The 11,865-nt window shown below is 42.0% G+C and overlaps 1 protein-coding gene across 1 annotated transcript; it reads left to right on the top strand.

The window, feature by feature from the left end:
• Positions 1–579: 579 nt before the first annotated feature.
• LOC308220380 (b(0,+)-type amino acid transporter 1-like) lies at positions 580–10,836 on the top strand (the record flags this gene model as incomplete). Its single annotated transcript, XM_080616304.1, has 6 exons — positions 580–1,323; positions 2,838–2,971; positions 6,559–6,688; positions 8,686–8,810; positions 9,237–9,324; positions 10,603–10,836. 6 exons carry the CDS (start codon positions 580–582, stop codon positions 10,834–10,836), a joined length of 1,455 nt encoding a protein of 484 aa, XP_080472430.1.
• Positions 10,837–11,865: the final 1,029 nt, after the last annotated feature.

An 11,865-nucleotide genomic window follows, 5' to 3' on the forward strand; every position in this document is an offset into this window, starting at 1 on the left:
TAGCATTGTGCAGAAGAACAGTCTCTGGACTGTTTTTAGAAGAATATTCCTGTGTCTTTGACTAAGACACTGTAAATGTTCCTTACTGAGCAAAGCCATGGCATGTTGGGTGACAGGCTTGTTTGTTTTATCACTTCATAGTGGGGAATGAATATATGATTGAGCACTAAAGCAGGTGCTTGAGCATTAACTTGTAATCAAAGCATAAAGTACAGGTTTGCATGGGGATTTTGCTTAACTGATCCTTATTTCAGATGCCATTTGAAGCGTAATTTAAAGCAGAGATGATTAGAGGCATAGTCCAGTAAGGCGGTGGTGTTAAATGCTATTCATTACCGTTGCTTGCAATGAGATTCAAAGATAATCAGTCTTGGCAGGATCTGAACCATGATAAATTATCAAGATAAGGTGGGTAATGAAAGAATGCAAAACCTGGAAGGTAAGCTTGTATTTCGTGACAGTGTTCAGTGTGACTTCTGTAATCATTAACTTAACCCTAAAAGCCTGAGACAGTCCTTATTGAAATGCCTCAGTCTTATTACATATTCTCTCCGAACAACATCTCCTAACACTTCCACCATGAGGAAAAGGAAGACAACAGATTCACCTCATTCATCCACAGACGTGAGTGAAGAGAAGGAAAAATTAAGACTGAAGCAAGAGGTCGGCCTGATTAGTGGAGTGTCATTAATTGCAGGCACCATGATAGGCTCAGGGATCTTTATGTCCCCTGAATGGGTACTACATCATATGGGGAGCCCTATCAGCAGCCTGCTTATCTGGGGAGCGTGTGGTCTCCTGGCCATGTTTGGAGCCTTGTCGTATGTTGAGCTTGGAACCATAATTAAAGAGTCTGGAGGAGAATATATTTACATCTTGAGGATTTTTGGTTCTTTTCCTGCTTTCCTTTTCACCTATACTTCTGTTATTCTGGTGAGACCAGCTGGTTTGGCAGCTGTCTGTCTGAGCTTTGCTGAATACGCTGTTGCACCATTCTACCCAGGATGCTCATCTTCACCAATTGTCATCAAATGTGCAGCTGCTGCCTGCATTCTGCTTTTAACTATCATCAACTGTCTCAACGTGAGGCTGGCGACGTCTGTTATGAACGTTTTTACAGCTGCCAAGCTCTTGGCGTTGCTGGTGATCGTGGTAGGCGGGCTGGTGCTGCTCACCAGGGGACAAACTCAGAGCTTTCACAACACTTTTCAGAGCACAACCACAGGTATCGGGGCAGTTGGAATGGCGTTTTACCAGGGGCTCTGGTCCTACGATGGGTGGAACAACCTGAACTATGTAACCGAGGAACTGAAGAAGCCTGAGGTGAGTGAGTGAGCTGGGCTTTACTTACTAATCCTGCTGCTAGTATGATTCTATCAATGATTGTGTTAAGAGGGGTAATGAAGGGAGGAAAGACTACTGAGCTTTCCTTCATGTTTGTTCTGTCTTCTAAGACAAGACACCTGTGGATGTGTCTAGAAAGGATAAAAATGAGTCTTTAGGCAAAAAAGCAGCCTACCTATCAGAAAGCACTAGAATACTCCATTGACTTAAAAAAACTATTAGACAGCACTTGAATGGTTTGGGGATGAAGTTTTGCCTTAGTGTTTAGAGGATCTCACTGTAGACACCTAGATTTATGCAGAAAAACACTCACTGCTATAATCCGTAAAGGTTTCTTAAGACCACATAAAAGAATTGACCCATAATGTATGCATCAAAACCCCACTTATCTCTCTCCTCACTGCATGGAAGGGGAACTTTAGAGCAAGCCAAGCATCGCTGGAGCTGGAATCTAGCTCCCTGAATGACCTTGTCTTTAACTGTCTACTTTTTTGGTATTGTTCTGTCTGTGCTTTAGGCACTGAAGTTGCTCACTTGCATCTCACATCAGCCCTCTCCATGCTGTATCACCTCTTTGCACAGATCAGACACTATGGGCAGTGAACAACCTTTTTTTTAGAAAGAGCTAAGAGTGTGGTGTGTATAGAGTGCGCTTTCTACCAGTGCAGCACACAAGATTTTACAGATAAAATGAAAATACACAGTTAAATATTAACCTAAATGGCAGCAAAGATCCTAGGGTCATGTGGCACTTTCTCCCACAGGACCTTGAGCACTGATATTCGCACCCTTGTGGAGTGAAGGCAATCACATAAGGATTTACTATATCTTGTCCTATGGTGGGAATGCAAATTTGGTATTTCGGGTTTTACTACTTCCTTTTTTCCGGTGTTTTCAGCTGCATAAGGTAGTGTTTGTTGATTTTGTTGAGCCTTAAGATGATCTGTGGTGTTCCAAGATTGCACCCTGTCACTGGAAAAAAATTAAAATCCTTCCAAGAGCAAATCTCCTTTGTGCTGCCCTGCTTGGATTTAACCTGTAGAGGAGTTAAATGTGATGCAACACACACTGGTACGTCACATGTGTCAGTAGGATGTTCATGGGAAGACACAGCACTTCAGGAGATGTAACACATTAGTAATAAATAAAACCAATATTAAAGTAATCAAGATGTAACCAGGCAATGACATCTTGGGCAGCTATGAACCAAAATATCTTTTAATAAAATTTGGGGGTTTTTTGTTGGCTGGTTGGTTTGGTTTGTTTTTTAAAGACTAACTTAAATGTACAGCATTACTGTTTGCCTGCCATTTCTGGGAGACTGGTGTAAAAACTGCTGCGTGAATCTGGATCTAAGTCTTGTTCTGTGAAACGCGTAGTGAGCAAAGGAGTTTGAATGCGGGACATGGGTGGTGGCAAAGACAAAACAAACAAAAAAGTCCAGTGCAGGTGTAAATGTGCTGTGCCTAACACTCTTGTCATCCCTTTTCCAGGTGACCCTTCCCAGAGCTGTGATGATTGCCATTCCTTTGGTTACATGCCTGTATTTGCTGGTAAACATGAGCTACTTAGCAGCCATGACTCCATCTGAACTGCTATCTTCAGGAGCTGTGGCCGTCACTTGGGGGTGAGCTTTGCATGTGGCAACACAGCCAATGCAGTCCAGTGAAATAGGAGTTCTCTCCTGAGTTTCAGGAGATTTAGCTGTCATTCCCAGTGGGAATGGTAACACTGCATTGGTCAGACCAGGAAGAACTGTCAGGCCATGCTGCAGGGAAGCATGCTGCCAGTCCCTGCTCTGTGACCTTCAGGTCAGCCTTTCCCCACCAAAGGTCAGGGCTGACCAGCCCTGTCTGGCCCATGGTCTCTGAGGTGCACGTAGGCTGCCAAGATAGGGTGCTCTGCAGCACATGCTTTACTTCGCATTCGCATTCATTCCCACTGGGAATGTGTGGCTCCCCTCCAGCTCATGTTTTCCCCCATGGAAAATGGCCATAAAGAGGGAATGAAGTGTATACCAGGAGCATCTCCCCACAGTGAAGATGCAGTGAGGGTGCATATCTGGACTTGGGAACTGGGAGATACCCCATATTTCAGATATTTCCAGAAAAATGAAGAGGACAATGTGCTGCCCCACTAGTGCAGAGTCAATGGGTTGGGAGTGAGACAGGAGCCAACTGGATGAATACTGTCTGCTCAGCACCTGGAAATTAGACCAGACTGGAGCCTTTTGGATCAGTTTTTCCATCTGTGGGGAAATGGAAAACAACACTGGTGTCTACAACACCTTTGAGAAGGAGAAGTGTTATACATGGGTTGTGCAGCCTTTGGTAATTGTATCTTTAAGTTGACATATACTTTTCCAGAGTTGTACAGAAACTATTTGTACCTTACACCAACCTGAAGTGTTTGGTGATATCACACAGGCTTTGTGCAAGACAAGGATTTTAGCAAGAGAAGAAAAGGACAGTCCTGAGAGACGTAGTCACTATCGACTTCTAACCAGATGATCTCCCACCAGAACATCCAGCCGTATTCTAAATATTTCCAAAGACACAGAATCCATGACAGCCTTAAATGAGTTGTCTGGTTGAAACGATGATACAGGGATTATGTTGCTTCTCATCTGTTTCCTAATAAGTCAGCAGCGGCTTTGCTTCTGTGTGCATTACACAAGATGTCCAGTTTGAAGATCTGACTGAGCTATTGCTAGATGGATTCTTTAATAGCCTTTAATGTCATTGTAAGTAGGAGCTTTTAAAGGTCTAGTGCTTTGTTTGAACAGGTTACAAAGCCTTGCTAAGCTGCAATGTCATGAACTTTTCCTGCACTTCCTTTCCCATCATTCCTGATTAACAACTTGTTTGTGAGCTTCCTCCTTTTTAACACATCTCTTTTTCCTGCCTGATGAACGTTTTCACTCCAAGAGTGCAATTCAGGAAGAAACATTGAACTAGTGACCAAAAAGCTGGGCACTCAAAAGCTGAAAGGACAGGTAGGAGGGTGTAATGGCTGTGATTTACAATCAAAAGATGCATCTATTCAGGTCATTAAGAAGGGACGGGAGGAGTATAAAGAAGCCAGAGGAAGACATGTCACATTAAAATGCATTTATTCTCCATATAAGAAAAAAACTGCCAGAGAGATACATTGTTCAGTGGTGAGAGGTTCAGCCACAAAAGAAACTCATAAACTCTCCCCAGCATTTCTTTGATGCCAATGATTTAACAGTAATTGCAGATCTCAGTTTGCTTGTAAGAAGTTACTCGGAGTACCCCCTGTAGTTCATTTTCAGGGTCCAAACAGCAAAGTGCCAATCTCACAGATGCAAAATACACAATTGCTGAAGATTTTATAATTGATTTTGTGATATATATATATATATATATATATATATATATATGTAGTTTTCCCTTCAGATCTTGTGCTCTGGAGTCACATGGTAATAGGAGATAACCAGATTCCATCATTTTCAGAAGGGAGACATTTTAGTTGTGGTTATTGCAAGTAGCTTAACTTGAAGCTCAAAGGACCATAACCCAGATATTAAGCTTACAAGCTACATTTTTTAAATTATTGTGGTAGTTCAGCTTCTGCCACGAGTTTGGACAGCCGAACTCGTGATTTTGGATACTTGGGATAGGTGATACTATTGTTATAAAAATTCAGTCTTAGCCACGACTGATTCCAAATATTTTATTCAGATTGATTAAGGGTAAAAGGCAATAAGCAAGCAGCGCTGGGTGTGCCGGGGAGTCTCCACTCCACCCAAGACGCACACTGAGATCTTTGGGGTTTAGTCTTTTATACTTCTCGGTCCTGGGTCTCAACCAATCTCCTTGTCTTCTTCACCCGGATACCGACGTGGCTTCTTTTCATTGTTCTTCTCTTGTTGCTGAGGTCTTCCTTTTGGTGAAGAAACTTCTTAGAAGAGGTTGCCGACCTTCTTGGTAATGTATTAACAGGGAGACATTTGTTACAAGCTTAACCACAGTCCTAGCTTTATTTGTTCCACACCTTGTATGTCTATTTGGTCAGTACTTAAGTTTCACAACATCCTGTAACAGGATGTGTCTCTTGGTCGCCCAACCATGCTAGCACTTAAGCAGCTGAGTAAAGGGATTATTCCTTTGTTTCTTCTTCCCTTTCATCATTGTACTGACATAAACAAACATCAGGATCATTTCTGTATATCTCACACAAAGTACAATGGTCACAAGGAGTTCCCGATTGTTGACACGAATCATTCCTACATTTTCCAGACTATGAAACAGTAGATATGGCTCAAAGACATGATTCAGAATTGGAAAGGGTTCTAAAAAAAGTCTGAATTTTTGATTTTTGCCAATGAGGGGAACAGTGTGTGGGTTTGTGTGTGTGTGTGTACGTGATAATTACACCTGCATTTAATGCTCAATTCATATTCTTCATGCTGCTCCATTGCAGAAGACAAGCTTCACTTTTAGGTGAGAAGATTATCCTATCTCCCAAATAATTACCTCAACCTCTATTTGTAACCCTGCTACTCCTGTTATAGAGAACGCAAACCATAAATGCCTGAACATGTTGTAGAATCAAATTATGAAATTCAAACAATTTCTTTGGCTTTAGCCTGATTCACAGAGTAGCAGATACACGTGCATATGGGTTTAAAGGCTTATATTCTTATGAATATTGGGGAAGAGTTTATAATGCAGGATATTTCTTCAGGTCCTGTGGGAACAGTTTTTCTGCAAGCTAATACTGTTGGCTGTAATAGCAGCATATCCAGGATTTGCACCATAGCATCTGTACACAAAACCGGGGAGGTTACATGCTGTGACAGCTTTGTACACCATTGCAGTATAAATGGATGTAGATATATATACACCAGGCAGGAAGGAAAGCTGCCTTTTGGGCACGTCAAACTTACAAGTGACTAAATATTATGAGAACTGGAAGAAGACTTTAAATCGTTAGAAAGGCTTTGGAAAAAAAAAATACATCAGTGAGAATAATGCAGGGAAGAAACCTTCCTGGTTCTAAATGAGTAATTATAAATTTTATATTTATATTTATAATTATATTATTATATATATTATATATTATATATATTTATATTTATAATATAAATATTTCTATTTATAATTATAAATTATAATTCTAAAATGAGTATTTATACAATTATGAGCTGCGATGTTGTTCACTGATGCTGTGAACTTTTTCCCACCTCAGAGACAAAGTCCTGGGCCGTTGGGCATGGCTCATGTCCCTGTCTGTGGCACTGTCTACGTTTGGTTCATCCAACGGCACATTCTTCAGCGGAGGCCGGGTTTGCTACATTGCTGCAAGGGAAGGCCATATGGTAAGGATAAAAATAAAGAGATCTGGCTTGCTTTGAGCGATTTTACCTTCTTGTGACATTAAAGCAGAGGAAAACACCGTGTATGTTCAGCTGGTAGAGTGATAGCTCTTCAGTGGTTTGCTTCTTGCTCAAAGACTGTCTTCCCCATCTTTTTCAAATGTCAGGTGTATATTGTTTCCTGACTTTCTTCTTCAGCTGCATTATTTCAGAAAGATACATAATTACATCTAGCCTGAATTTTAAGAACAGCCTTGAAATGAAATACTGATGTATTGAAGCACATGGCACAGGCCTGGGGGGTCCTAGCCAATATACCTGCCAGGGAAAGGAAACCCAGCCATGACTGCATGTTGTAAGGCACCCTTGCTTGCGCTGGGAAGGTAGTTCAGCACTGGCAAGCTGCCTTTGCATACAATACTGACTACAAAAGCTGGTCTCAGGGGTGTTCCAGGCTTTTCAAGCTTCATAGCAATTACAAGGTGACACAGCCTTCCATCTCACCTAGCTGGAGCTTTCAATTGGTTTTGCTAGGTGGAGCCAAATCTGAGAGCCCAGCAGAGGCCAGGCTGCTACAGCTCCATGCTCTGTGGTCCAACTGGTAGGTTCAGCATGTATTCCCAATGTGAACACAAACACAAGTATACAACATATATATATACACAGATACAGACATATATATATATGTATGCATGCATATACAGAGAGCAGGGCACACAGATCTACACATGCAGACATGCTCAGTGCTCCCACAACCACCAGCACAAACAGCACCAAGGGCTTTATCTTGTTCCCCTCTCTAGTTGAACAGACAACTGTAAGTGGAAAAAAAAAAAATAAATATATATATATACACACGTATGTACAATGTGGACCCCTCCAGCAGCTGGGCTCAGACATTCAGTCTGCCCAGTAGCAGTCCCTGTATCCCAGTCTTCGCAGTTGCTGGTACCTGGGCATATAAACTACTGCCCCACTCCAGCTGCGGGTAAGGACCTACTCACCCACAGGCACACCTCTCCCACACTTCTCCCTCTCAGTGCTTGGGCTGAGCTGAATTCTCATCCTCTGTTTTGAGTAGGCATATTCTATTCCTCCTCGACATTTCTGTTTCTTTGGTCCTTCCTCCCCACACAATCTGGTTTTTCAGCTCCAGGTGCAAAGGATACCACTCTGCACTAGCTTCACTCTTTGTGCATGGGAGGGAATCTTTTATGTATATGGATGACCAAGTTGGTGGATATGACTGAGTAGGTTTGGGTGATTACTGTTTTTGGTGGTTACTGGTTCCACAGCTTCTCTTACTGATGACAGCCCCTGCCGTATTGTAGCAAGCTCTGTACTAAGCAGTTCACAGATGTTCTGAATTTGACCATACCAGACTAAGAGCTGAATGCTAGTACTGTTTCTCAGACACTCAGCTCTAGCAGAAGTCCTTGCATGATATTTTGGTTGGAAATTAAAAAAAAAAAAAAAAAAAAAAAAAAAAAAAGAAGCCTTTCTTTCTAAGCTTTTCCAATGAACCAAATAATAAAGAGGCTAATAATTCTTTCCATGTTCTGGAACAAATCCTGGTTTGCTTTGTGGTTACTTGCATAAATGTTTCTGAAGTAGTCCTTGTCTTATTTTCCAGTCAGCTCTAGAAAAGCCAAGTCCCAGAGGGATGTGAGAGAGGGCAGAACAGTGGGACAAGGTCCCGATGATCATTGGGAAAGCTCTGATTTGACTCAGCTTTAGTCTGTTGCATTACTAGTTTGAAAACCTCATCTTGCCTGCCTAAACTGAGCATATTTGATATGAAATCAGAAAGACACAATGAAAACATCCTTGAGGGAGTTTACATGTTTACCCCTCGGACTTGAATGGCTTTTGTATTGTGCTTATTTGATGATCACAAGTGGCTCTGGCAGCAGGCAGAGCTCCCACCAGCAGCGGAGGTGGATGAGTAAGGATCTCCAAGTACATGATATGATGGTATATTGGTTTTTTTTGGCTTTCAGCCAGACATTCTGTCTATGGCTCACGTGCGATGCCTCACACCCTCCCCTGCTCTGCTGTTTACATCTGCCATGTCTCTAATAATGATAATATCAGGAAACTTCACCACCATTGTGAACTTTTTCAGGTACGTACGTGTAGCATTTCTGCTTGCATCCTGGGTTTTGAATTGTTTAGAAGTATTTTCTTTCAATGTTTTTCTGAGCAGGAGCTATTGTTTTCTAGCCAACACTGGGGAGAGGGGAAAGAAAGAAAAGGAAGAGCTCAGGAACCAGCATTTTTGCAATGCATGAATGCTTCTGTCACTATATACTTAACTGGATGTGATTCATCCTCATTGAAATGAATCTATAATATTTAGATCATTTTGAAGTGCTCATTGGGCTGGAAAGGAAATGAATGGAAGAACTACTACATTTATATCAATATTCTCCTTTTTAATTGGAGATGTAAACATCTGGGATCTGCAAGGCAGGCCTGATATTCCTGGATGATCTCACCACAAATGTAATGCTGTCTTTTTTGTCTATTTTTTCTTTCCTTTTTCTTCCAGTTTTATAGCATGGTTTTTCTATGGCATGACTATTTCTGGTCTCCTGTATTTAAAAATCAAGAAACCAGAACTGCCAAGGTCTTACAAGGTGAAGTAAAAACATAAACCCCTCAAACCCTTTTCCTATATTCCCAAATAACTTACAGAGCACTGGGGCTGGTTGCTTACAGATTTAGTGTGGTTGTCCTTTGTTTTTTAATTTCATGTTTTGTCAACAAGGAGCAAGATACTGTGAATATACCAGCATAAGTCAAGGCTGGCTTCTCTGTCTTGATAAACTAATAATACACTGCCCCCTCACTGTGGAAAATATATCGCACATATCCTTTTATAAGAGATGTAAGAGGAAAATGAAGGACGATTCTGACCAACAATGTGATCTACTGCTTATGCTCTGAGAACTTGGTTGCACTCCTCAGAAGGCAGCCCAGGTGTAAGAACCTTGCAGAGGACAAAAGAATACCTCAAGTCCTTTGAGATGTCCAGGGGACATGTTTGCTTCCCACAAAACAGCTAAGTGGAAGGAAATCAGGAATTACCTGTTCTTCCCCCTGGTGCCCTGAGCAAGTCAAGCTGCAGTGCTTCCTCTGTGACCAAGGAAGTGAATGCAGGACAGTGACTTTTCCCTGAGACAAGCTGAATGAACATCCTGGTTTTTAAGGGTTCCTTCAGGATGTAGATGACAGGCTGATGCTACCAAGCTGTGTGAAGCTATATTGAGTGTCCTATGGGACTTAGCATGACAGAGAAGAGCAATGTGCTGTTAAGTCTTCCAGTTACTGGACAAAAAGGCACAAAAGGAAAAAGTGAAAAATTCCAGCTTGAGCATTCAGTTTTTCACCTCGTTGTGAAATCATTGTCTTGTGCATTCAGTAGCCTCAGGAGGATGGCTTCAAGTTTAAATTTAAATGCTTTCTGAACAGACTCACATAAATAGCTTCTGAGGTTGCCTGTCCACTTATCCAAAAAGAAATAAACCTTTTTGCCCAAGGATGCTAAAGTTCAGTTATGTGATTCGTACATGTTGCTGTGTTTTGTCTATGGTTCAGCTTTTGGATGCAAGGTAGTAGGGAGAGCAAGAACAGGCCTGGCACTAACATCAGTATTTGCATCTTCAAGTCTAGGAGGGCAGGGAAGACCAGGGTTTAGGGTGTGTGGTGGTGGTGTTGCTCTTGCAGGGATGTTCAACCTTGAAGTGGGGATGGGCTGGGAAACAGGATGTCTGGACTAATTAGAATTTGTAGTTAATACCTCAGGTTGCACCAGGGTTTCATCTGAAAAGCTTGTGCAGAAGTTTTAGGGTCGTCCATACCCACAGTGGCCCAGTGTTACACTGAGTCTTTATGCTGATCTTTTGCTTTCACAGGTCCCAATTATCATCCCCATAATCGTGCTGATGGCAGCTGTGTACCTGGTGTTAGCTCCAATCATTGATCAACCCCAGTTTGAGATCCTCTACATCATCCTGTTCATTTTCAGTGGTGTCATTCTTTACTTTCCACTGGTTCGCTTCAAGCGCCACCCTCGCTTCTTACAAAGAGTCACTTTACATCTCCAGTTGTTCTTGGAAGTGGCACCAACCACCAGGGATGCCAACTGAGATAACATCCTTGTGGTGTGTGGCTGCGGGCCTTCGTAGTATCCTAGCACCCTGGTTTTCAAGGCTTAGAAGATATTTTCTGTAAGGGTGAATAAGCAGAATAAAAGTATCACTAAAATGTCCAGCTGAGAGACACTAGAGCCATGACTCCTCGTGTTTCCTTAACATTCTGGGGACATGTTTTTCTTATTTTCAGCTCTGCCATGGCAGATTACATACAGATTCCAAAGCAGGACATGCTTTTGAATTTTACATCCCAAGGAAAGCTGTTCGTCAAAAGCTTAGCTCTTATATTTCAAGGCAACAGGCAACAGAAGACTGACAATGAAGTATTATTCCTATAGCAGGCTGTGACCCTCAGCCATTCCTAGCAATGCCTTTAATTATTTCCAACCAGTTCTGCCCACTATGGCCACAGAGCTTCTCAAATAAATAAAGCATGGGCACACCATGCTCACAACAGAAAAATCACTTTGGCGATTCATTTTGGGAGGGTGGTTTTCCCTTGCTCCTTCCAGTCCCAGGTGCACAGTCACAACTGTCCTTTCTCTGTCTCAGAAATCATCCTGCATCTCCCATAGAAAAACCTCTGACATGAGACAAGAAATGCTTGAAAGCTCTGCCAGTTTACTTCTTTCAGAATGCACTTGTCATCTGGGATCCATCCATTCATGATGAGGACGCAGGCAACATCACTCAGTACCACTGATGGTCACTCAATACCCTTCCTGTAATTTCCACAAAGACAAGTAATTTCTTCTGTGGTAAACTGAGCAAAAAAAATCTATGGTGTATGTAGACTTGTGTGTAAATAGCAAGATACTCTCATTGCAAATTAAAGAAATCACATACATTTATGTATAATGGGCTACATTAGGAGAAATGTGTCCAGCAGGTCAAAGAAATACACTGTCCATTTAGACTCAACGCTGGTGAGGACACACCTGAAATACTGCACCCAGTGTTGGCCCTGCTGTTAAAGAGGGAGCTGTGAAGACAACAGAGCCCAGCTCTTCTTGGCAGTGGCAG

The sequence above is a fragment of the Psittacula echo genome (genome assembly GCF_963264785.1).
Source record: "Psittacula echo genome assembly, chromosome: 4".
Classification (NCBI taxonomy): Eukaryota; Metazoa; Chordata; class Aves; order Psittaciformes; family Psittacidae; genus Psittacula; species Psittacula echo.